The 27,701-nt window shown below is 40.0% G+C and overlaps 1 protein-coding gene across 3 annotated transcripts in view; it reads right to left on the bottom strand.

The window, feature by feature from the left end:
* map3k3 (mitogen-activated protein kinase kinase kinase 3) overlaps positions 1–27,701 on the bottom strand; it is a 172,678-nt gene that overhangs the window by 105,680 nt on the left and 39,297 nt on the right. For all 3 annotated transcript variants that reach the window (XM_059955770.1, XM_059955773.1, XM_059955771.1), the window contains 3 exons: positions 22,370–22,469; positions 20,007–20,120; positions 11,796–11,916 (listed from right to left, as the gene is read on the bottom strand). In XM_059955770.1, the coding sequence (XP_059811753.1) occupies positions 11,796–11,916; positions 20,007–20,120; positions 22,370–22,469 (335 nt within the window). The remainder of the gene's footprint in view (positions 1–11,795; positions 11,917–20,006; positions 20,121–22,369; positions 22,470–27,701) is intronic.

Raw genomic sequence — 27,701 nt, 5'->3', positions numbered from 1 at the left:
TGGCTTGAAAAATGGTGCAAGGGGGAGGGATTCAAATTTCTGGGGCATTGGGACCAGTTCTGGGGGAGGTGGGACCGGTATAAACAGGACGGTCTGCACCTGGGCTGGACTGGAACCAATGTCCTAGGGGGAGCGTTTGCTACTGCTGTTCAGGAGGCTTTAAACTAATGTGGCAGGGGGATGGGAACAAGTGCAGAGAGACAGAGGGGTGTAAAATGAGGGTAGAAGCTAAAAGTAGTAAGATGAAAAGTAAAAGTGGCAAGCAGGCAAATACAGGGCAAAAAGCAAAAACGGCCACTTTTCAACATAATTGTATAAGGGCTAAGAGTGTTGTAAAAACAAGCCTGAAGGCTTTGTTTGTCAATGCGAGGAGCATTTGTAACAAGGTGGATGAATTGAATGTGCAGATAGTTATTAATGAATATGATATAGTTGGGATCACAGAGACATGGCTCAAGGGTGACTAAGGATGGGAGCTCAACATCCAGGGATATTCAATATTCAGGAGGGATAGACAGGAAAGAAAAGGAGGTGAGGTAGCATTGCTGGTTAGAGAGGAGATTAATGCAATAGAAAGGACGGACATTAGCCTGGAGGATGTGGAATCGATATGGGTAGAGCTGCATAACACTAAGGGGCAGAAAACACTGGTGGGAGTTGTGTACAGGCCACCTAACAGTAGTAGTGAGGTTGGGGATGGCATTAAACAGGAAATAAGAAATGCGTGCAATAAAGGAACAATAGTTATAATGGGTGACTTCAATCTACATATAGATTGGGTGAACCAAATTAGTAAGGGTGCTGAGGAAGAGGATTTCTTGGAATGTATGCGGGATGGTTTTCTGAACCAACGTGTCGAGGAACCAACTAGAGAGCAGGCCATTCTAGAGTGGGTATTGAGCAATGAGGAAGGGTTAGTTAGCAATCATGTCGTGCGAGGCCCCTTGGGTAAGAGTGACCATAATATGGTGGAATTCTTCATGAAGATGAAGAGTGACATAGTTAATTCAGAAACAAAGGTTCTGAACTTAAAGAAGGGAAACTTTGAAGGTATGAGACATGAATTAGCTAAGATAGACTGGCAAATGATACTTAAAGGGTTGACAGTGGATATGCAATGGCAAGCATTTAAAGATCGCATGGATGAACTACAACAATTGTTCATTCCAGTTTGGCAAAAGAATAAACCAGGGAAGGTAGTGCACCCGTGGCTGACAAGGGAAATTAGGGATAGTACCAAGTCCAAAGAAGAAACATATAAATTAGCAAAAAAAAAGCTGCACACCTGAGGACTGGGAGAAATTCAGAGACCAGCAGAGGAGGACAAAGGGCTTAATTAGGAAAGGGAAAAAAGATTATGAGAGAAAGCTGGCAGGGAACATAAAAACTGACTGTAAAAGCTTTTATAGATACGTGAAAAGAAAAAGATTGGTCAAGACAAATGTAGGTCCTTTACAGTCAGAAACAGGTGAATTGATCATAGGGAACAAAGACATGGCAGACCAATTGAATAACTACTTTGGTTCTGTCTTCACTAAGGAGGACATAAATAATCTTCTGGAAATAGTAGGGGACCGAGGGTCCAGTGAGATGGAGGAACAGAGGGAAATACATGTTAGTAGGGAACTGGTGTTAGGTAAATTGAAGGGATTAAAGGCAGATAAATCCCCAGGGCCAGATGGTCTGCATCCCAGAGTGCTTAAGGAAGTAGCCCAAGAAATAGTGGATGCATTAGTGATAATTTTTCAAAACTCCTTAGATTCTGGATTAGTTCCTGAGGATTGGAGGGAGGCTAATGTAACCCCACTTTTTAAAAAAGAAGGGAGAGAAAAACCGGGGAATTATAGACCGGTTAGTCTGACGTCGGTGGTGGGGAAAATGCTAGTGTCGGTTATCAAAGATGTGATAACAGCACATTTGGAAAGAGGTGAAATTATCGGACAAATCATGTCTGACGAATCTTATAGAATTTTTTGAAGATGTAACTATTAGAGTGGATAGGGGAGAGCCAGTGGATGTGGTATATTTAGATTTTCAAAAGGTTTTTGACAAGGTCCCACACAGGAGATTAGTGTGCAAACTTAAAGCACACAGTATTGGGGGTATGGTATTGATGTGGATAGAGAATTGGTTGGCAGACAGGAAGCAAAGAGTGGGAGTAAACAGGACCTTTTCAGAATGGCAGGCAGTGACTAGTGGGGTACCGTAAGGCTCAGTGCTGGGACCCCAGTTGTTTACAATATATATTAATGATTTAGATGAGGGAATTAAATGCAGCATCTCCAAGTTTGTGGATGACACGAAGCTGGGCGGCGGTGTTAGCTATGAAGAGGATGCTAAGAGGATGCAGGGTGACTCGGATAGGTTAGGTGAGTGGGCAAATTCATGGCAGATGCAATTTAATGTGGATAAATGTGAGGTTATCCACTTTGGTTGCAAGAACAGGAACACAGATTATTATCTGAACGGTGGCCGATTAGGAAAAGGGGAGATGCAACGAGACCTGGGTGTCATCGTACACCACTCATTGAAGGTGGGCATGCAGGTACAGCAGGCGGCGAAAAAGCATTCATAGCAAAAGGATTTGAGTACAGGAGCAGGGAGGTTCTACTGCAGTTGTACAAGGCCTTGGTGAGACCGCACCTAGAATACTGTGTGCAGTTTTGGTCCCCTAATCTGAGGAAAGACATTCTTGCCATAGAGGGAGTACAGAGAAGGTTCACCAGGTTGATTCCTGGGATGGCAGGACTTTCATATGAAGAAAGACTGGATCGACTAGGCTTATACTCACTGGAATTTAGAAGATTGAGGGGGGATCTTATTGAAACGTATAAAATTCTAAAGGGATTGGACAGGCTAGATACAGGAAGATTGTTTCCGATGTTGGGGAAGTCCAGAATGAGGGGTCACAGTTTAAGGATAAAGGGGAAGCCTTTTAGGACCGAAATGAGGAAAAACTTCTTCACACAGAGAGTGGTGAATCTGTGGAATTCTCTGCCACAGGAAACAGTTGAGGCCGGTTCATTGGCTATATTTAAGAGGAAGTTAGATATGGCCCTTGTGGCTAAAGGGATCGGGGGTATGGAGAGAAAGCAGGTACAGGGTTCTGAGTTGGATGGTCAGCCATATTCATACTGAATGGTAGTGCAGGCTCAAAGGGCCGAATGGCCTACTCCTGCACTTATTTTCTATGTTTCTAATAGGTTCAGCAAGAGACCTCCTGCTGTCCTCTCCCCATTTGCCCAGATCACACACCCTCCCTGCCCCTGAAGCCTTCACCCCTCCCTCCCCTCTGGTGTGCTTGTGTTCCAAACTCCCCAACTCTGGAGTATCCTGCCTCCATGAGAATGACCACCCTGTCCCGCCTGAGTGTGACAGCAGGTCAGGTTAAGAGACAGCTGGAGAGACTACATCTAGGCAAGGCTACTGGATTGGATGGTATCAGCCCAGGGTACTGAAGGCCTGTGTGAGCCAGCTGTCTGGTATTTTGCAGCACCTTTATAATGTGAGTCTGAGTCAGGAAAAGTTACCAGTGCTATGGAAGACTTCCTGCTTGGTCCTGTACCCAAGAAGCAATTCCATCTGAACTTAATGACTACAGACCAACTGCCCTCACATCTCATCAGGGAGGTGCTGGAAAGGCTGGTGCTGACTTACCTTAGAACACAGGTTAGATCTTCATTGAACCCTCTACAGTTTCCCTACCAACCTCATGTGGGAGTGGATGATGCCATCATCTACCCGTTGACGCTGGTGGCATTGTGAGAATCACATTTTTTGATTTCTCTAGTGCCTTCAATACAATCCAGCCACTTCTTCTGAGCGAGAAACTGCAAAGGATGGGTGTAGAAAAATTCAATATCTCCTGCATTACGACTTCCTGACAGATAGATCCCAGTTTGCACAGCTGGGTAGTTCTCTGTCTGAAATGGTGGTGAACGGCACTGGAACCCCACAAGGGACTGTCCTGTCTCCATTTCTGTTCACACTGTACACCTCAGACTTCCAGTACAAATCCGAGTCTCGTCACTTGCAACGAGTCCTCTGATGACTCTGCAGTGGTTGGGTGTATCAGAGATGGGCAGGAGTCAGAGCACAAAGGACTGGTGGACAAGTTTGTGGAGTGGTGTGGGAGGAATCACATGTTCCTGAACGTGGCCAAAATCAGGAAGATGGTGATTGATTTTAGGAGAAGAGGACTGTGACTCCTCGAAACTAAAGTGGGCTGTCTAACAACTCCTCATAAGATAATGCAACCATTCTCGGTGCCAGTTTAATGTTTCCTGAACTGCTTCCAAAGTATTAATACACTTTCTTAAATAAGCAGAACAATTCTGTACAAATCTGCAGATGTTGTCTCAACAATATTCTAGCCAACTGAAGCACAACTTCTCTAACTTTGTTCAATTCCCTTTTCAATAAACTATGTCTGTTACTGTACCTAACTTATTGCTAATATCTACAAACCCCATTTCCAGAAAAGTTGGGATATTTTCCAAATTGCAATAAAAACAAATATCTGTGATATGTTAATTCACATGAACCTTTATTTAACTGACAAAAGTACAAAGAAAAGAAAGATTTTCAATAGTTTTACTGACCAACTTAATTGTATTTTGTAAATATACACAAATTTAGAATTTGATGGCTGTAACACACTCAACAAAAGTTGGGACAGAGGCATGTTTACCATTGTGTTACATCACCTTTCCTTTTAATAACACTTTTTAATCATTTTGGAACCGAGGATACTAATTGTAGTAGATTTGCAATCGGAAATTTTGTCCATTCTTGCTTGATAAAAGACTTTCAGCTGCACAACAGTCCGTGGTCTCTGTTGTCTGATTCTCCTCTTCATGATGCGCCATACATTTTCAATAGGAGATAGATCTGGACTGGCAGCAGGCCAGTCAAGCACACACACTCTGTGTCTACAAAGCTACGCTGTTGTAGCCCGTGCAGAATGTGGTCTGGCATTGTCCTGCTGAAATAAGCATGGACGTCCCGGGAAGAGACGTCGCTTTGATGGCAACATATGTCTCTCTAAAATCCTAATATACGCCTCAGAGTCAATGGTACCTTCACATACATGCAACTCACCCATGCCATGGGCACTGATGCACCCCCATACCATCACAGATGCTGGCTTTTGCACCTTTCGCTGATAACAATCAGGATGGTCATTTTCATCTTTGGCACAGAGAACTCGACGCCCATTTTTTCCAAAAACTAGCTGAAATGTGGACTCATCTGACTACAGCACACGGTTCCACAGTCTTTCGGTCCATCTGAGATGAGCTCGGGCCCAGAGAACTCGCCAGTGTTTCTGCATAGTTGATGTATGGCTTCCTTCTTGCATAATACAGTTTCAAGTTGCATTTCGAGATGCAGCGACGGACTGTGGTAAGTGACAATGGTTTTCCGAAGTACTCCCGAACCCAGGTGGCTATAATTGTCACAGTAGCATGACGGTTTCTTAGGCAGTACCGCCTGAGGGCTCGAAGATCACGCGCATTCAACTGTGGTTTCCGACCTTACCCTTTACGCACTGAGATGTCTCTGAATTCTCTGAATCTTTTCACAATATTTTGTACTGTAGATGTCGGAAGACCTAAATTCTCTGCAATCTTGCATTGGGAAATGTTCCTTTTGAACTGACTAACAATTCTCTCACGAATTTTGTCACAAAGGGGTGAGCCACGACCCATCCTTGCTTGCAAAGACTGAGCCTTTGATGGACGCTACTTTTATACCCAGTCATGATACCTCACATGCTACCAATTAGCCTGCTTAATGTGGAGTCTTCCAAACTGGTGTTACTTGAATATTCTGTGCATTTTTCAATCTTATTTTAACTCTGTCCTAACTTTTGTTGAGTGTGTTGCAGCCATCAAATTCTAAATTTGTGTATATTTACAAAATACAATTAAGTTGGTCAGTATAACTATTGAAAATCTTTTCTTTGAACTTTTGTCAGTTAAATAAAGGTTCACGTGAATTAACATATCAGATTTTTGTTTTTATTGCGTTTTGGAAAATATCCCAACTTTTCTGGAAATGGGGTTTGTACATATTAGACTTTTATGACTCATGTGCTTGAACACCCCAATTCCCCTACATCTCATTTAGTTACAGCATTTTATAACAAAGTTCAAAGTGCATTTATTATCAAAGTATGTACACAGTATACAACGCTTAGATTAATCTCCTTGCAGGCAGCCACATAACAAAGAAAAACTAAAGAACCTATTTAAAAAAAAAGACCATCAGAGAGGAAAAAAAAACCATGCAAACAATAAACATAAGCAAATAGTGTTTTGAACTGAAGTCCACAAAGCGAGTCTGTCCACAGACCCTTAGTTCAGCACAGACCCAAACAAACCTTGCAGAGCAGCGAGCTGAACCGGTCCATTCCTCACTCAGAAGTGGCTGGATTGTATTGAAGGCACTAGAAAAATCAAAAAATGTGATTCTCACAACGCCACCAGCATCATCCAGGTAGGAGTGGGCTCTAGATTCTTCTCTAGAACTCGGATGTCACTGTTCAAAAATAAGGGCCCCCCCCCCATTTAAAACAGGCAGTTGTCTCCGAACCCCCAACTTGAGTCATGCCTTTGGAACTCTCTTCCACAGAAGGCAGTGGAAGCAAAGCCTTTGAATATTTTAAGGTAGAGGTTGACACATTCCTGACAAAGCAACAGCATCTGAACTTGATGCATGATAGAAAATGGGAGCATACTTTTATGTAACACTTGATGTTCATCAATAGGTAGTGCAACATTTACTCACTGAACTTTTAAGATGGTGTTCAGGTGAACAGTGGGACCAAGCAAAATTAGACACGAGAGTTCTGAGTACTAAGGATACTTCTGGTTTTAGATGGCACTTCTGAAGGTGAATGACAGCTTATTGGTAGTTCAAAAGGCAAGAAATTCGACTAAAACATTAACAACACTTTTTCTGAAACAAACTGTAATACACTATCACCGCAAGCAATGAAGGGGCAAGTGAAGGAAAGCAAACTCAAGGGTGTGCTGGTGCAATGAAAAGAAAAAAGATCGACACAAATGGAGTTGGATTGAGCGATTCTAAGAGTCGTCGTCGAGGCAGAAGAGTTTTGATGCCCATCCAACTAACTCTGGTGCAAGGTTGGAATGCTGTAAGTGCTGAGCCGATTTGGAGAGGCCGTGAACAGCTTCAGGCTGGGCGACAAGACCCAGGCCCAGAGCGAATTGCTGGTTTGCACATTCCAGAACTGGAGCGTTTTGCTGTGGTGGGGTACAGGTCTTGATGCAAGGCTTGATATGCTTTTTGTAAAATCTAAACACCGGCCTAAATAGACTGGAAAGGCAGGGTGTTGGGACTGGAAGCGAGAGTCGGGCCAATTTCACTCACTCTACCACGATGTTTATTCCTCTCTCCATGATGCTGAGGCTGTGTAGACTGCCCTGGCTACTATACTTTGTGCCTGTGAGGCTTCACAGTGATTTGCCCCACTAACATGATGAACATAACATCCCTACTCGGGATGCTCTAGGGATTTGGATCTAAAGACCCAATTTGGTTTGGAAAGCCGTGCTTTCAGGTTCCTTGCTTTGTAAGTAGACAAAGCAAGGTAGGAAAAGTGAAGAGGTCCTGAAAAAAGACTACAGGGAGTTAGGAAGGAAGTTGAGAAAACAGGATTGCAAAGGTAGCAATCTCGGGATTACTGGCTGTGCCACGCGACAGTGAGAATCTGAACAGAATGAGGTGGAAGATAAATGTGTGGCTGAGGGATTGGAGCAAGGGGCAGGGATTCAGATTTCTGGATCATTGGGACCTTTTTTGGGGCAGATGTAATCTGTACAAAAAGGTCAGGTTGCACTTGAATCCTGGAGAACCAATATCCTGGCGGGTAAGTTTGCTATGGCTACTGGGGAGAGATTAAACTAGAATTCTTGAGGGGTGGGAACCGAACTGAAGAGACTGGGGAAGAGGAGGTTAGCTCACAAATAGAGAAAGCTTGGAGACAGTGCAAGAGGGAGGATAAGCAGGTGATAGAGACGGGACGCGCTCAGACCGAAGGCTTGAGATGTGTCTATTTTAATGTAAGGAGTGTTGTGAACAAAGCGAATGAGCTTAGAGCGTGGATCAGTACTTGGAGCTATGATGTGGTGGCCATTACAGAGACTTGGACGGCTCAGGGACAGGAATGGTTACTTCAAGTGCTGGGTTTTAGATGTTTCAGAAAGGACAGACAGGGAGGCAAAAGAGGTGGAGGCATGGCACTGTTGATCAGAGATAGTGTCATGGCTGTAGGAGTCTCTGTAGGTGGAAGTTAGGAACAAGAAGGGGTCAATAACTTTAATGGGTGTTTTTTTTTTAAATGCAGGCTGTGCAATAGTAACAGGGATATCGAGGAGCAGATAGGGAAAGGTGAAAAAATAACAGTTGTCGTGACGGAAGATTTAAATTTCCGAAATATCGATTGGCATCTCCCTAGAGCAAGGGGTTTAGATAGGGTGGAGTTTGTTAGGAGTGTTCAGGAAGGTTTCTTGACACAGTATGTGTCACAGAGCTTTTGGATAGTATGAAGTTGGATAAGTCGCCGGGACCAGACGAAATGTACCCCAGGCTACTGTGGGAGATGAGGAAGGAGATTGCTGAGTCTCTGGCGATGATCTTTGCATCATCAATGGGGACTGGAGAGGTTCCAGAGGATTGGAGGGTTGCGGATGTTGTTCCCTTATTCAGGAAGGGGAGTAGAGATAGCCCAGGAAATTATAGACCAGTGAGTCTTACTGCAGTGGTTGGTAAGTTGATGGAGAAGATCCTGAGAGGCAGAACTTATGAACATTTGGAGAGGCATGATATGATTAGAAGTACAAAGGTAGTTGGCATGGCTTTGTCAGGGGCAGGTCATGACTTATGAGCTTGATTGAATTTTTTAAGGATGTGACTAAACACATTGATGAAGGAAGAGCAGCAAATGCAGTGTATATGGATTTCAGCAAGGCATTTGATAAGGTACCCCATGCAAGGTTTATTGAGAAAATAAGGAGACATGGGATCCAAGGGGACATTGCTTTGTGGATTCAGAACTGGCTTGCCCACAGATGGCAGAGTGGTTGTAGACGGGTCATATTCTGCATAGAGGTCGGTCACCAGTGGAGTGCCTCAGGGATCTGTTCTGGGACCCCTACTCTCCGTGATTTTTATAAATGACTTGGATGAGGAACTGGAGGGATGGGTTAGTAAGTTTGCTGATAACACAAAGTTTGGAGGTGTTGTTGATAGTGTGGAGGGCTGTCAGAGGTTACAGCAGGACTTTGATAGGATGCAAAACTGGACTGAGAAGTGGCAGGTGGAGTTCAACCCAGATAAGTGTGAATTGGTTCATTTTGGTAGGTCAAATATTATGGCAGAATATCGTATTAATGGTAAGACTCTTGGCAGTGCAGAGGATCGGAGGGATCTTGGGGTCCAAGTCCACAGGACACTCAAAGCTGCTACGCAGGTTGACTCTGTGGTTAAGCAAGCATATGGTGTATTGGCCTTCATGAATCGTGGAATTGAATTTAGGAGCCGAGAGGTAATGTTGCAGCTATATAGGACCCTGGTCAAACCCCACTCGGAGTACTGTGCTCAGTTTTGGTCACCTCACTACAGAAAGGATGTGGAAGCCATAGAAAGGGTGCAGAGGAGAATTACAAGGATGTTGCCTGGATTGGGGAGCATGCCTTATGAGAATAGGTTGAGTGAACTCGGCCTTTTCTCCTTGGAGCGAAGGAGGATGAGAGGTGACCTGATAGAGGTATACAAGATGATGAGAAGCATTGATCGTGTGGATAGTCAGAGGCTTTTTCCCAGGGCTGAAATGGTTGTCACAAGAGGACAGTAGTTTAAGGTGCTGGGGAGTAGGTACAGAGGAGATGTCAGGGGTAAGTTTTTTTACTCAGAGAGTGGTGAGTGCGTGGAATGGGCTGCTGGCTACAGTGGTGGAGGTAGATACGATAGGGTCTTCTAAGAGGCTTTTAGATAGGTACCTGGAGCTTAGTAAAATAGAGGGCTATAGGTAAGCCTAGTAATTTCTGAGGTAGGGACATGTCCAGCACAACTTTGTGGGCTGAAGGGCCTGTATTATGCTGTAGGCTTTCTATGTTTAAACGTCAAGCTTGTATCATTTATACATTCTTTGATAATAAATGTACTTTGAATCTTTGAAATGTGCATTAACTTCCATTTTTTTTGGCTTCCAAATATCTTCAAATTAATAACCCTTGACTGTTCATTGAAACTAAAACTGAAATTAAGTTAACAAAAGTAGAAGTGACAAAAGGACTACAACTATGCAAGGCAGCACCTACCTCCTGAAGGGCATTTAGTGATGTGCACTACTAACAATCCCACGCAAGTTATAAATGTCAATTAAAAATCTGGACATGCTGGAAACTACTGGGACAATTAGTTCAGGACCTTGGCTTTGAGCAGAGATAGTTGTGAGACCAGGTACAACAACTAGCCTGATACCCTTGGGTTACAGACAAAAAAAAAATCTGTCTAGCTCTTTATTATGATCTAGTTGGATAATTTGGAACATGATCAGTACAGTTTGCTTTGGGGGGAGGGGGCACAAAAGGAAGAGCGAGATGTGATAAAAAGCATGGGGAAGAAGGGTGTGGGGGGGGGGGATGTGTGCGTCGGGGGAGGCGTGGGGGGGTGGTGGGAGGAGAGAGACATACACACAGAGACCGGGATCAGGGTAACCCTAACGTGAAGTTGTTAAAGTGTACAGCCTCTTTAAGTGGAGGTTTTCTTGCCAGAATCAAAAGATCATGGGTTCAAACCCATTCCAGAGCAGAAAAACTGGGCTAAAATTTCTGAATTATGCTGACGTCTTACAACAAAAACATCTGCCTCACTGTTCATATTCAATCTCCAAAGTTCTGCATATATTTTACACACACCCTTCTGTTGTTTGGCTTCAAGACTTTTAAACCAAGACCTTTTTCTACATCTAAAATCATTTTGTTTGTACACAAGTCAAAGTACAGGCTATACAAATTTCCACACACAGACACACACACATCCATTTTACACAGTGATCTCAAATAACTAAAGCCTTATTTTAGTATGCAATCTAGAATTAGATGTTCAAACGTCTTTTGTAATTTGTAACTTCACAGCACACCGAGACCAAGACAGTCCAGAGTGGAACCTCGCTTTCCACCTTGGAGGAAATCACAGTGGTACAAGGGCAATCTTTGAACAAGGTTGCCTTTCTTGGACCAGTTCAGAATCAGACAGAGACATGGCATGACATTTTAAAAAAAATAATCAGCCATACAAATCCTTTGATTGTATTTTCAGAAACTCTATTCAAAGCAGACGCAGAGTCTGAGATTTGGTTCTGAACACTCCCAGGTGTTCATGCCGCAGAGTAGATTGCCTGGTTCAAAAACCAAACCTCTGAAAGAATTCCATCAATATGGCCCTACCAGGGCATAAGCTACAAATTTAAACTTCTAAAATATTCCAAAAGTGCTAAAGCTGAAATGTTAGAACTTATTTCAAAACTCAAAATTTTAATAACAACCTTTTAACCTAGTCATACTTAAAACAAAACAGAATCGGGATCCCTATATCCCACAGCAGCTTTGCTTAACTTTGGAAAAGAATCTCCAGGTCATTAAATAAATAGATCCAATGCAAGCCAAAGAACATTTCAATAAATAGTTACCAAGTCTTACTACTGCTGTCTCCCCCCACAAGACACATTTTAATAGTCTTTCAAATTAGCGAAACCAAGTACTCACTAACAGAGAGATGCCTGCCACGAGATTCTGCTGGCTGGTAGATGGTGCTGAGAATGTCTCCAACAGATTGAGAGGCCTTAATACGGACCTGTTTGGTAACAGCTGAAGGCGCATGTGATGTCTAAAATTTGGAAAAAACAAATTAGACATGCATATAACATTTTTGAGTTCATTGTTATAACTCTATCTGTAACAAATTTCAAAGTTCAAAGTACATTTACAGCATGTCACCATATACAACCCTGAAGTTCATTTTCCTGTGGTCATACTCAGCAAATCTATAGACTAGTAACTATAACAGGGTCAATAAATGATCAACCAGAGTACAAAAGACAGCAAACTGTGCAAATGCCAATATAAATAAATAGCAATAAATAACAAGAACATGAGATAACAAGTCCTTAAAATGAGATCATTGGTTGTGGGAAACATCTCAATGATGGGACAAGTGAGTGCAGTTATCCCCTTGTATTCAAGAGCCCGATGGTTACTGTTCCTGAACCTGGTGGTGTGAGTCCCCAGACTCTTGTACCTTCTACCTGATGGCAGCAACGAGAAGAGTGGTGGGGATCTCTGATGATGGATATTGTAACCTTTAACACTTTAAATGCATTTCTCAAGATTCACTCATTAGTCCCGATTTAGTTATTTGCATGACACCAACGCTGCATTTTATGAATGAAAACAAAAGCTGATACTAAACTTCCAACATGAGAAAAAATGAGGATCAACTGAGATAAAACTGCAAATTCATTTGTTAACTTGTTTTTATTCCACAAATAAAAAAAAACAACTTAATATTTTACTGCAAAAATGTTTAGTCAGCAGATGTTGGCAATGTTATGCAGGGGCTTACACAGACGGCCAACAAAACTTAAAGGGAAGCTTAAAATAAAAAGCACACCGTAGCGTCCCAATAAATTTCTGTGCTGAACAGGAAACGGCAGCTCACAGAAAAACAGTGATTTCTGTGAAAACCTGCCATGTGTTTCTACATTACTCATAACACAAGGAAAAAACAGCCAGCAATCTGAAACAAAAAACCCTCTCACATCTGGCATTGACTAACCTGAGAATTCTGCAAAAGAACAAACAAGATCAAGCAATAAACTCTTGACCACTGGCTCACAAAAACGAATCTTATTTTGTTAGAAAGGTAAACATTGACTGTGGTCTGATGAACTCCAGTGGAAATACAAACATCTGCTGTAAAAAGTCTTCAGAGATATTACCATGTGTAATACTTAGCAATACTGCATTTTGTTAAGAGGGGTTTAATTCCTGAGGGCTTGTTGGTAGTACTAATAGCTATTGGATCACAGCATAAATTCAGTCCACTTTCTACCAGGACCCTCAGCAGGGAGGAGTAGGGCAAGAAGAGGGAAAATACCATAGAATGCTTTCTTACTGTTCATACTAACCTCTTGTACAGATCACTCAACCCAACTATTCTGTGGAGTGTATACACTAAAGCCTACTACAAAACTACTTCATCTCATATCAATATAACCCTTCTTTAAATATCTTCCTCTTATATCTTGTGATAAGCCCTAATTCACCACCATTCTGTGTGCAGTTCTTCCTGAAATCCTTGCTGAGCCTTAGAGATATTATATTAATGATATTTTCTCAGCAACAGGCAGACAAATCATTGAGCCAAGGGAAATATTCTTAATGCAAATGGACTTTGGAGGACATGGGTAAGGTAGAGACTGCCACTTAGAAGATATTTTGATGGAAAAGCTTACAAGATAATTGCCAAAACAGTGGGAATAAGGAGAATTTAAAATTAATACAATGATTTGTTATGTTTTGGAGAGTGCTGTTCAAGTGAGCTAATTGTGATTTTCCTTCAAAGAGCTAGGAAAGGCATGATGTATCAGCTGATAAATAATTAGCTACATTTATTAGCACTGGTTGCTAGCTACAAGGGCAACTGTTAATCAAATAGGTTGTTCACTCTGAAGATTGCTCAGTGACTTATTTTACATCAACCTAAAAGGTGGGCACGTGCAGCTGAGCACTCATCTTTAATACAACTTGCACTGGGGAGGAACTCATTACATTATGTAAACTTTTATAGGCACCCACTGAGACGATGGACAAACTGGTAAATGCAATCTGCCATTCAGGAATCACTGGTGGAAATTGATCTCCCATGCTCAATTACACAATAACAAGTAGGGTGGCAACAGGCTAATTGATACAACATATAGAACAACTTGTTTGCAAATTCAGTTAAAACCTGGATTTATTGGATCATTGAAATGCTATTAGGTTATTACAGATTTGTCATCCTTCATTGAAAAAGTTTTCGAAGTGGAAAGAAGAAACATACCAGTCAAGGCTTTTGCAAGAAAATACCGTACATATGCATTTGCCTGGGAGCACATGTGTAACTGCACAGAAACACAAGGAGGATAAAGATGAAGGATGGCCATTAGTAAAGACAGAAGCAAATGGTAAAAGGGGAAACTAGACGATTTACTACCATTTGAATAAACCATTGATATTTTGGCTCTGTGCTTGCTGACTGACATTTGGTACTGGACCAGCAAAGGCTCAGTTCAGAAGTTCACATTCTTAACCCACTCCATGCTGAATCTTTCCCAACTTGATCACTTTTGTGCTGGACCACAATGAGGAGCATGAAGGAGGTATTTCCATATTAGGATTGTGTACAACCTGGTGAGGATTCTGCAGGAGCTGAAGTTCCCATGCACTCCAAATATTCCAACCTTTTGTGCACACTGATCTATCCGATCAGACACTTCCACCTTCCTAAACTCAATGGCCTAGAATTTTGTCCCCACTTCCCAAGTCACTAAAACTACCTGAAACTAGAGTTTGAGACAGTTGTTCCAATATCTGCACAGTTTGGCATTGAATTCTGCCTGAAAGCATGTTTGTGCTTTTGGACAAGTTGCCACATTAAGGGAACTTTATGCAAGGTGTTGCTATCCAAATCTAAACTCGCATTAAAAACAAAATGCCTACTTAAATGTGTTTTGGAGGGTTCATGATTTTTAAACTTACTAACCAGTAAAAATCCATATATGCATCAATAATGTTGGAGATACAGAGGAACAAAAAAAAAACTAAGTCTAATCATTGCCAGTTAATGATAGAGCAATCTGACTCAGTCACACCACTACCTACCATGTTGGTTGAGTATTATCAGCCTTCAGTAGGAAATGAGAGATTCAACACAAGGGAAGTGCCTCCTTGAGGCTCTGTAAGGCACTCGTCAGACCACACTTAAGTGTATTGTGTGCAGTTTTGGGCTCCTTATTTTAGAAAGAATATACTGACGTTGGAGAGGGTCCTGAAAAGATTCACAAGAATGATACCAGGAATGAAATCGTTACCACATGAAGAATGCCTGGCAGCTCTTGGGCTGTATTCCCTGGAGTTCAGGAGAATGAGGGAGGATCTCATAGAAATATTCCGTATGTTAAAAGGCCTGAACAGATTAAATATGGCACAGTTATTTCCCTTGGTAGGGGAGTCCAGGACAAGAGGGCATGACTTCAGCATTGAAGGACATCCTTTTAGAACTGGGATGCGGAGAAATTAATTTAGTCAGAGGGTGGTAAATCTGTGGAATTTGTTGCCATGAGCGGCTGTAGAGGCCAAGTCATTCGGTGCATTTAAGCCAGAGATAGATAGGTTCTTGATTAGCCAGGGCATCAAGAAAGCAGGGGAGTGGGGATGACTGGAAGGATTGGATCAGCCCATGATTGAATGGCGGAGCAGAATCAATGGGCCGAATGGTCTACTTCTGCTCCTATATCTTAAGGTCTTATTCTTTTTGTTATTGACCAATGCATCAATGTTCCTTTTTGTAAGACGACCACTACGCAACACTTTTGGAGACAAAATGTCACCTTCACATTTGAGGATTCCCATGGGATGTGCAACGAGGCAGAGTAGCCTAAAACTGGGCATTTTTGAAACAAATGAGCCATCAAACGTGACAACTATATTCATTCAAAACCTGATGGGAATGCGCAGGATTCAACTGATTCAGTAAACAGTGTAGAACAGCGCACAAGAAGTAGCATCAACATAACCTGAATACGAAGTTACAGCAATAGACTTGGGCTAGTTGATGGAAACTGCTAAAGACCTGACTACTAACAGAACAAGTCAAACTCTAGATTGCCACGTGCAATCAGAAATCACAGTACACAACTAAGCAACAAGGGTGAGATATTGTCGATTTTAGTGTGGAGTATCCTGTCATGCAACTTCACATGGAACGAGGACAGATGGCTGATCTCACCCTCCCATCCCATGATCAAGGAAACCAGTCAACAGAAAAATTCACTCTGGATGGTATCAAGAATCTTAATGGTTAAATGCTTTTGGACCCAGAGTACATACTAGCTGTAGTGCCAATGATTTATGCTCCTTGACTATCTGCAACTATAACCAAGTCATTCAAAAATGCTTGCAATATTAGCATGTCTAATTGCATTAAAAAAAACAATATGCATGACCTGCCCACAAAGGAGTGGGTTAAACCCAGGAATCTACTTCATCACTTATCAAAAGTCTACTCATCATTGTGCAGTTTGGGCTCTCCCAAGAATACTCAGCTCCTTGGCTTCCAACTGAATTAACTTAAGATCATAAGATATAAGAGCAGGATTAGGCCATTTGGCCCATCAAGTCTGCTCTGCCATTTCATCATGGCTAGATCGATTTTCCCTCTCAGGCCCATTCTCCTGCCTTCTCCATGTGTCCCTTTCACACCTGACTAATCAATAACCTATCAACCTCTGCCTTAAATATCACCTGTGGCAATCAATTCTGGATTCACCAATCTCTGGCTAAAGAAATTCCTCCTCATCACTGTTCTAAAAGGACACTCCTCTATTCTGAGGCAGTGCCCTCTGGTCTTAAGACTTTGCCACCATAGGAAACATCCTCTCCGCATCCACTCTACTGAGGCCTTTCAACATTTGAGAGGTTTCAATTAGGTTAGGTCACCCCTCATTCTTCTGAATTCCAATGAATACAGGCCCAGAGCCATCAAACACTCCTCATATGATAAACCATTCCTGAAATGGAGGAATTCAGGAATCCTGGAATCCTTTTTGTGGAACTCCTCTGAGCCTCCATTACTCCAAACATGAAGATATAAATCTACAGGTCCTCACCAAATCAACACGTACAGATTAACATGGTTTGATCAACACTGCTACATGTGACTATCAAGCAATGGTTGGAGCTAAAATTTCATCTTCATGCAAAGGACAGCCTTTCTGACCTATCTTTGGCTGCCAACAAAATTCAAAAAACGGCTCATCTTCCAACCAAGCACATTGCAGCCTCCATTAAACAGTTTCAAAATAATAACTTATTTCAAAACTGGCCAGATCTGACACATATCTGTGACATTAAGATGTGACCTGATGCGTTGAATATCCTCAGCAACTTTCGTGTTTTTTTTATTTCCAGTGGCTATAGTTCTTTTTAAAAAAAAAGAAAACTTTACATTTCAACTATACCAATTCAGGTCTGGCTGCGCTTCTTGCCTAACTGACCCAGCATGTTAAAATTCTAGCACATACCAGCAATGTGGAAATTTGGTGAGGTTATGTACACATAATGGCAATCCAATCCAGTTAATTAGCACCTAATTAGCATGCTATTAATCAGCAAAATAAATGAAGATGTTAGGGACAGGGCTATTAGATGCATTTATTCATTAGTAATATGTTAATCAACAGAACTACAGTCGGCCCTCCTTATCCGCGGGGGATTGTTTCCAAGACCCCCTGTGGATACCAAAAAATGCGGATGCTCAAGTCCCTTATTTAACCTGGCTCAGTGCAGTGGTCTTTGGACCCAGCAGAACCCCTGACTTTATTTAACATGTTCAGTGCGGTGGACATTAGGACCTGGCAGTGCAGCTCTGAATCTGCGGTGTTTCTGTTCATGAAAATAATCACGATCACGATTGAAAATAAGGTGGAAGTAATAAAGCGATCAGAAAGAGGTGAAATGCCATCGGTCATTGGAAAAGCGTTAGGCTACAGTCGGTCAACGATCGGAACAATTTTAATGGAGCATGTGAAAGGTCCTGCCTCGATGAAAGCTACAATTATTACTAAGCAACGCAGTGGTTTAATTATTGAAATACATATGTTTCTCAAGTGTTTTATATGCATAGAAAGGTAAAATATGTACTATACACTAAGAAAAACGTTTGACTAACTGACGCTAAATAATACCGGGTGTACCTGTTCCGACTTCAAATCCGACTGAAAGACTGACTCAGGAATAGAACTCATTCATAACCTGGGGACTCCCTGTACTTTTAACTCATTTCTAGATTACTTATAATATCTAATACAAAGTAAATAGTTGTTATACTATATTGTTTAGGGAATAATGACATGAAAACAGTCTGTACATGCTCAAACAACGAGTGCTGGAGAGAGAACTTCTGAGTTTTCCCGATCCGTGGTTGGTTGAAACTGCGTATGCAGAATCCACGGATGAGGAGGGCCGACTGTACTTAGTTCCAGATTTCACCTCAGCCTTGGCCGAAATGAAGACTAAAGAGATGAATTCTAAAGGGAAAGTAAGAGTGACCGTCTTTGACATCATGGTTGCATTTCACCCAACAACCAAGTGAATGGGCATCAATGAGATCATACCATGATGGGAATCATACTATGCACAAAAAAATGACTGTTCTTCAAGATTAATCCAGCTCATTATGTGTAGGAGATCTCCAGAGTAGAGTCCTGGGTACAATCAACTGCTTCTGTAGAGAATTCCAATGAATTAATACCCACAAGGCAAAGAAATCATCATCGAGTCACACACAAGCAACTCTTCCAAACCATGCAATTTTGGAGGTATGTGCTGATAATTTTTTTTAAAATTCTGGATTATATTCTCTGGAATGAGATTTTACAATGCATTACTTGAAACATAAACCACACGACAGTGTGCTGGAAGCTTAAGTGAGAAAGCTACATATCATGTTCATTACTCTGTAGACAATTTTTTTTTTCGGTCTTGACTTGGAACTAGATAGCTACACAGTGCTTCCTTTGTAAGGAAAAAAGGAAAGGCTGGCAAAGGAATAAATACACTATGCCCAACATATTTTCACACTAGGTTTTTTTTGGTTCTTTCAGAACCTGCAAGTGGAGCACATCCAATGTAAAGATAAATTCCACGAACAGTTAGGGCAGGAGAAAAGGGACCAGTTTGTGCTACAACTGGGTTACTTTGAATGGCAGGCTGAAGCATGTCCATAATAAGAGGAATTCTGAACTTGGAAAGTTCAGGAACAAAATAAACCCTGACAAGCAAGGTGGACAGTGATTGGAAAAAAAAGGGTGGCCTCATCAACAGCGCTACTTCATTGGTGCTCACCTGATGGTGATGGCATCTATAGATGATTACCATATCAAAGTGCAGTATTCTTCCACTCATTCTTAAGGGGCCTAATAGCAAAAAGCTGAAATCTAGCTTGCACCTCTGTGCTTTTCCTTGACTGCTTTTGTGTTGATGGGTTTACGGTTAGAAGAGAATACTCTGAACAGAGTCTCAACCTGAAAAAGTTCCCACTCTTCCCCCCCCACCACCCCGCCAAAAGGGCTGCTCAACCAGAGTTCTCCAGAAGTTTGATTTTTGCCATTCCATCTCGGAGCAGGGGCTCCCAACCATTTTTATGCCATGGACCAATACCATTAAGCAAGGGGTCCACAGACCCTAGGTTGGGAACCCCTAATCCCGCTCCAGCTATGATGCAGAACAAAGGGTTAAAAACTGCATGACATTTTTAAAAAAACTGAACATTGTGTGAAATGCAAGGCTGAAATCTGGACACACCTGTTGGCTTACTTGGTCAGGATAACAGCTAATAATTCAACAAACTGAAGTGTTTTCAAGGGAGTGGGGTAGCTACACAACAAAGGTTCTATCAAGTCACTTTCTTCCTTTCTCTGCTGGGCTCTGCCAATCTCTTATATTCCCCAGTTTCATCACTGATGAGGCCTATACGTTGTAAAATGGACAATCGATAACACTGATGAAAGTTTCCTCAGAACTTAATATTTGAAAACAGAACTCAAATTATTGTGCAATATTTCCACAAGTTTTTCCATTTTTAATCAATTTAAGGAACTAGGGTCTGCTAAGATAAACCATTCAGCTTGAAGTTTGGAAAGTAAGATCACTTACATGGTTTTTCTCCTGAGCTACAAGCAAAATTTTCAGACTCTTCATGCTGAAACTTCGATCAAGCAGATCAATGGCTTTATCAAGATCATCCTGGCTTCGTAAAGCAATTAGTAACTGGAAGAGGACAGAAAATCAAACTCAATCAGTACAGATACTGCATGTGGAATTGAAGAAGTCTTATAAAACATCAGTTCAACCACAAGCAGAATATTCTGGGGACTAGAAAAGACAAGATCTTGGAAAAAGCACAAGAGAAATTTACCAAAATGATTTTAGGAATAAAGAACTATATTCATTTGGTGGCGAAATTTATTCGGCACGGACTAGGAGGGCCGAGATGGCCTGTTTCCGTGCTGTGATTGTTATTTGTTATATGGACATAGAAAAGGCTGGTCTAGGGAATGTTGAGGAGATCTGACAAAAGCTACATACAATCATGAATGAGAGCCAAGGATCATAAAATTAAGGCAGGTGTAGAAGTACAAAAAAAAACATGAAGAGTTTCTTTCCTGCCCCTCAACAAATTGGTTGGAGTCTGGAATGAACTGTCAGGAGTGGCAGTCAGTCAGATTAAGCTGAGACAGGAGGGTGCTAAATAAGGATTTGAGAAGAACAAAATTTTAGGTCTATCATGAAAGAGCACGGGAATTTGGGGCATCTGGAATACTCATACATAGAGTTGGGATGGAATATATGATCTCAGCTCTAACCATTCTGAGAAAATGATGCAAATATGCAGCAAACTCCAAATTAAAGAACTGTAGAATCTCTCTGATCTACAGTCTCGTTGCCCTCAGTCAAAAAAGCATCTGTGGAAGCCTGGATTACATTAACCAGGCACAGTTGGAGACTTGAAACTTGATTTTATCACCCAGCCTTACTGCTTCTCTACAGAAACAAGTTATCTGTGAATGCAGTAACCAGTGCCATTTACAGCACAGCTCAGGCTTGGCTTTGACACACGCAATGAGTGTTTCTGGCTTGGAAAGCGAGCTGTTGGCATTTCTTCCCTCCCACCTCCCCCCCACCCCCCGCAAGAGTATCTCAATATTAAGAATGGAAAAATTAGGCTTTATTTGCATATAACTTGAAGAAATAATCTAAATAGGTTAAAAAGTCATGCATTAATTGGGTATGGGATGGTATTTCAGTTAGGAAGAGAAAAGGAACACGGCATGATCCAATTTCTCTCCACCAGCTGGATAACTAAGATTTTACTGTATAGGAAATTCAAGATTAAGAAAACCAAAAAAGGGCAGAAATAGCACATCAACTAGACAAATGTATACAAATTCCAATTTATGGAAAAATATATGCAGAGAAAGGCACTTGTATTTCTCTAAAATTCCCTAATTGGTAACTGTTGTTCACTTTCACCAGCTATGATCTCAATTCCTTCAAACTTGCCTTTGACAAAAGACCAATCTGAAACATAATGGTTGGCTATATAAGCCTTGCCCACAAAATACATCTGGAAATCTTTGACAGATGGTAAAACCTGCCTTAAACTTCACACAAGCAATACAAGAGTGGGAGTAAAGTTGCAGGAAATTATGACACGTCCAGGACTTCTTGTTGGCAGGAAGTTCAGGCCTAAAAAACCTGGAGTCATGAATTGTGAACAGAGATAAAGTCAAGCCTGACATGCTAAAGCAAAGACCACAACTACGGAAATATTAAAGAAGAATTATTGAGGAGAGACCAAAGGATGGAGAGGTGAAGGTACAGGAAGCTGCCTGGGGAACTGCAGAAACTGTGCTGGGATATAGAATAATGGGCTGTAAAGGAATCATGACTCAAAGGATGAAGAGGTCAAGAACCGTATGGTGAATAGCCTCAAAAGGCAGTGAAGTTCAGTGCAATTAGGACAGAAGGTGGTTGAAGTCACATAGAATATGATGGTGGTCAACTTTGTCTAATGCAGGCTTTAGGTATAGGCTACCATTAAACTATATAAAAGGGATTCAAAAGGGAGTGTTGTGAAATGACCGTATGGCCAGATTTGTCGTAATTCATTCAAAAACTTTGGAAACAAAGGAAAATGATAGAGTGAAAGACAGGAATGTGGCTTGGAAATATTAAAACACCAATAAGGCCTTTTTTTAAAAAAAAAAGTGGTGAAAAATGGGTGGTTGAAACTGGGTGGGAGAGATAGAGGAGGAGAAAAAGATTACAAGCTAGCTAGACAGAAAAGTTGTCTGAGAGAACATATAGGGTACTTCATAGAGACAACTGCTTTCATACAAGCTTGGAGAAATTTCCAGAAAGTGGACTTCAGTGAGATGAGTGAGAAGGCAAAGGCATTAGAGGTTCATCTATGGAAATAGAAAAGAATGTTGAAGAGGTTTGAACATGGGGATTACCTCATTGTTTGTGTAATTTAAGTCCATTTGCTGTCCAAATACCGTCTTGACTTTCTGGTGCAGTTCCTCATATTTGACTGGCCGGCTGAACTGTATGATTCTGACAACAGGACAAAACAGAAACAATTCAACATTTGAAACTGACTGCTTGAATTTTAGCAATAACAGGTAGCAATAACATTATTACAAGTTCTATGGGGATTAAATGCACAAGAACACGAATGGTGCCAACTATTAGAAATAGTCTACACTTGCACATTTCATAATGTGCTGTTTTTCTAAAACATTTACTAACAGGTATACTAGAACAGCAGAAATAGGAGTAAGGGAGTCAGTCCCCCTTGTTTCTGTTCTGCCATTAGATCATAGTTGATCTTCTAACTCAGTGCCATTTTCCTGCACTAACTTCATATTCCCTTGATTCTTTAAATATTGATACATCACGAATATATTCACAGCCCTTTTCGATATAGAATTCCAAACATCTACTGCCCACTGTACGAACAAATTTTATATCACCTTTGTCCTGAATAACCAAACTCTTGAGATTACAAACCCTAGTTCTAGACAATCCAGCCAGGAAAGCATCTACCCTAGGAGGGCCCTTAAGAATTTTAAATATTTCAATAAGTGCAACTCGCATTCTTTGAAATGCTGAAGGGCATACATAGAACCATTCTGTCTATTTTTTTCCTTATGTGGCAAGCCTACCATTCTGACAATCAACTCGTTGAATCTTTACTGCATCTCTTCTATTCTTTAGGTATGAGAACAGACAGGCACACACAAGTCAGATGCCGCTGCACTAGGCTTCATATAATTGAAACAAGTGTTTTTATTACCATATGCCAATCATCTTGGAATAAAGGCCAACTTATTGTTTGCCTTCATAATTGTTTGTTAAATCTGCAAGTTAACTTCCATTGAGCCATGTAAAAAACAACTAGGTCCCTATAAGTACCAACACCTTTCAAAGTCTCAATTTTTAAAAATAAACTGTGTTACATATTTTCAAAGTGTACGATCTTCTCCACCCCACCCCCCCCATTACATCCCATTTGTTACCCATCCCTTGTAGACTCTCTGCATATTCCTCACAGTGTCACACAGTTTTGAAAAAAAAATTAGTTAACTTATAAATATATACTTAATCTAACAGTGATTTGGATCAGGGAAATGTGCAAGTTCCAACTCAATCCACAATGGGTACCTCACTGGTCCTCGCTTTTAAACCAAGAAATTGAACTGCTTATTCTTACTATTCTCAGTCTAATATATCTACTGTAGCATAGTACCACTAAGTCTGTGCAATTAATTTTTTTAATAAGCTTTCATATGACAGATTTATATTCCAAAAGTTCAAATGCAGTATAATTGCTAGTTATAACCCCTTTTAAAATATTTTCATAAATTTACATCAACTCTACTAATTATGAAGTTCCTGTTCATCCTTTGCAATAACTCTACACTGATAACCAAGATGCAAAGCATGACCCTAAAAAAGCACAGGTCCCTATGCAAAGTACAAAAGCCATCTCTCAACAGAAACAATGAAAAATTTTGTACCATATCCAGTGTATCAGAATAACTGGCAATCAAATGAGGTAAAGAACCTTCAAAGACAAAACCCTCAATCATTGTATCAAACAATCAAGCATCAACGATGCCCTCCTGCCTGTATGTTTTGGAGACATGAACAAAGTATAGTAGGCACCTCAAAGCACTGGAGATAACATTATCTCTGGAAAATCCACTCTGGTCAGCTGGAGATGAGACAATTCAGATGGTGGAATATGGAAAAAAACAAACTGTTGGAGGAACTCAGGAGGTCAGGCAGCATCTATACAGGGAAATGAACAATTGACTTTTCAGGCTGAGACCCTTCATCTGGACTGAACCTTTCAGCAATCCAAATGAAGGACCTCAACTCAAAACACTGATTGTCCATTTCCCTCCAAAGATGCTGCCCAACTCACTGATTTCTTCCAGAGGTTTGCTTTTTGCTCTGGTCTGCTGACCACATTGTCTGATAGCAGACTTCTGAAACAAGAAATCATTTATGTAGGGAAGCAGAAATACAGGAAAGAATTTCTACAAGTGTGAACCAAATTACATGCTCTTAGTCACATTTAAATTATTCAACTGATTGATTGGGGGGGAGGGGGGGGAAGAGAAAAAGAGTTGAAAACAAAGCTGTATATGTGCAGCAAGGTAGCCAATTCAGCAGCTTTGGGAAAGAACCTACATTAGGAATTACACTTACATTAGTGTCCCTTTACTCAGGTACAGTGAGAGCGCCACTTAGGCTGACCTCTTACTGCTGTTGTGAATGTGTGACTATTGTGGTATATAATCACAGAATAGTATAAAATACCAATGATCATACTGGGTGCTCATTACCTGTCCCAACTTTACCCACTCAACCCTCCAATTTCTACAAAAACATTTGAGCTGATCCTGCACAAAGTGTACATCACTTTTGCAAAGCTTTTTGATTATAATATATTGCCTCACACTTTCCAATTAACTAACATATTTTCTCTTCGGAAGACATGGTATGTTTAAGAACTGCTTCCTGGATTGCGAAGTTTCTTCCAAACAAACATTCCTTGCCCAGGAATCAAGAACACTGACAATTAAAGCACAACTTGACCATATCAGGTATCTTTCTAGAGTCGTGGATATGCTCCTACTAGATAATGGAATTGCTATTCCAGCTTACAACAAGCTCAAGATAGTACAGCAATGGCAAATGTTCTATTCTGGTCCTCCAGGTATTTTTGAAGACCACTACCCATATATTCTTTCTTTTTCAATCTTTTTATTAAATTTCATATATAAAAAAAAACAACACAAAATAATGAATAGATTACAGATTCAATAAACTTGAGATTACATTAGTAATAGGATAATAATATCCTATTAAAACATCCATCAACAAAAGGTGCATAAATCAATCAAGTCTATGTAAATATATATGAAAAACAAAAATAATCGTCGAAAAAAGAGAAAAAAAAAATTGAAATTATATATGAGAAAAAATATATAATGAAAAAAAATACTAAACTAACACTAACATGGGCAATAATAACACTTTATAAATATATAAAGGTGTCAAGAAAAGAACTCCAGAACTCCATACCTGAACAAGTATAAGTAGAGAAAAGGATCTGAAATAAGCCAAATTAATTCATATGAAAGTGTCGAATAAATGGTCCCCAGGTTTCTTCAAATTTAATTGAAGAATCAAAGATAGTGCTTCTGATTTTTTCCAAACTCAAATAAGAAATAGTTTGGGAGAACCACTGAAATGTAGTAGGAGGATTTACTTCTTTCCAGTTTTGTAATATAGACCTTCTGGCAATTAATGTTACAAAGGCAATCATTCGTCTGATTGAAGGGGAAAGTTGATTGCCATCTTCATTTGGTATACCGAAAATTGCAGTAATAAAATGGGGTTGTAAATCGATATTCCATACTGAGGAAATGACATCAAAAATGTCCTTCCAATAGTTATGTAAAGTGGGACATGTCCAAAACATGTGAGTCAATGAAGCCACTTCTAAGTGACATCTGTCACATTGAGGATTGATATGCGAATAAAATCGGGCAAGTTTATCTTTAGACATATAAGCTCTATGTACAATTTTAAATTGTATTAAAGCATGTTTAGCACAAATAGAGGAGGAATTAACCATTTGTAAAATTTTTTCCCATTTATCTGTTGATATATTACATCGAAGTTCTTTTTCCCATTCTTGTCTAATTCTATCCGATATTTCTGGCTGTATCTTCATAATCATGTTATAAATAAAAGCTACTAATCCCTTCTGACAAGGATTAAAAGTAAAAATCAAATCTGAAAAATCCGATGGAGTTGAATTAGGAAAAGATGGAAGAATTTTATGTAAGAAATTTCTAATTTGTAAGTATCTAAAAAAATTAGATTTAGGTAATTCAAATTTGTTGGATAGTTGATCAAAGGACATCAAAGTACCTTCAAAAAAAAAGATCACGAAAACATTTTATACCTTTCCTTTTCCATATACTAAAAGCTTGATCTGTCAATGAAGGTTTAAAAAAAAAATTACATAAAATAGGGCTGTCCAAAGCAAAGTTTTTCAGATTAAAGAATTTGCGAAATTGAAACCAAATTCGTAGTGTATGTTTAACAACAGGGTTAGATATCTGTTTATTGAATTTGGCTAAATCAATAGGAAGAAAAGAACCAAGAACGGAAAATATAGAATATCCCTTAACCTCACTACATTCCAAATTTACCCACTGTGGGCACACAGGTGAATCCAAATCTAGTTTCCAGTACATTAGGTTACGAATATTATTCGCCCAATAATAAAATCTAAAGTTAGGTAAAGCTAGACCACCATCTTTTTTAGACTTTTGTAATTGCCTTTTGCTTAACCTAGGATTTTTATTTTGCCAAACAAATGAGGAAATCTTTGAATCAATATTATCAAAAAAAGATTTAGGAATAAAAATTGGTAAAGCTTGGAATAAATATAAAAATTTCGGTAAAATCATCATTTTAATAGCATTAATCCGACCAACTAATGATAAAAATAAGGGAGACCATCTAGTAGTAAGTTGCTGAATTTGATGAAGCATAGGTAAAAAATTCAGTCCAAATAAATCTTTATATTTCTTGGTGATTTTTATACCTAAATAGATAAAGTTATCAGTAACAACTTTAAATGGCATCCTATCACTCAATAAAGTTTGCGCGTTTAAAGGGAATAACTCACTCTTATCTAAGTTTAACTTATAACCAGAAAAACTACCAAATTGAGCCAACAAGGATAAAATAGCAGGAATAGACCTACTAGGATTAGAAATATATAACAACAAATCATCAGCATAAAGCGATAATTTGTATAACTTCTCATTACGGGTAATACCAAAAATATTAGGAGACTCACGAATAGCAATAGCTAAAGGTTCTAATGCAATATTAAATAATAAAGGACTTAAAGGACAACCTTGTCTCGTACCACGAGATAATTGAAAAAAAGAGGATCTATAATTATTTGTAAGAACAGAAGCAACAGGTTTATAATATATTAATTTAATCCATGATATAAAATTAGGACTAAAATTAAAGTTTCTCAATGCATTAAATAAATATGTCCATTCAACTCTATCAAAGGCTTTTTCAGCATCTAATGAGATAACACATTCTGGGGTTGTAGGTGATGAAGTATAAATTATGTTAATCAATTTTCTAATATTAAAAAAGGAATATCGATTCCTAATAAAACCAGTTTGATCTTCTGAAATAATCTGTGGTAATACCTTTTCTAATCTAATGGCTAAA

The sequence above is a fragment of the Hypanus sabinus genome, chromosome X1 (assembly GCF_030144855.1).
Source record: "Hypanus sabinus isolate sHypSab1 chromosome X1, sHypSab1.hap1, whole genome shotgun sequence".
NCBI classification, from domain to species: domain Eukaryota; kingdom Metazoa; phylum Chordata; class Chondrichthyes; order Myliobatiformes; family Dasyatidae; genus Hypanus; species Hypanus sabinus.
Note: the sequence above shows the minus strand (reverse complement) of the source record. Positions and strands in the feature narration are given on the sequence as shown.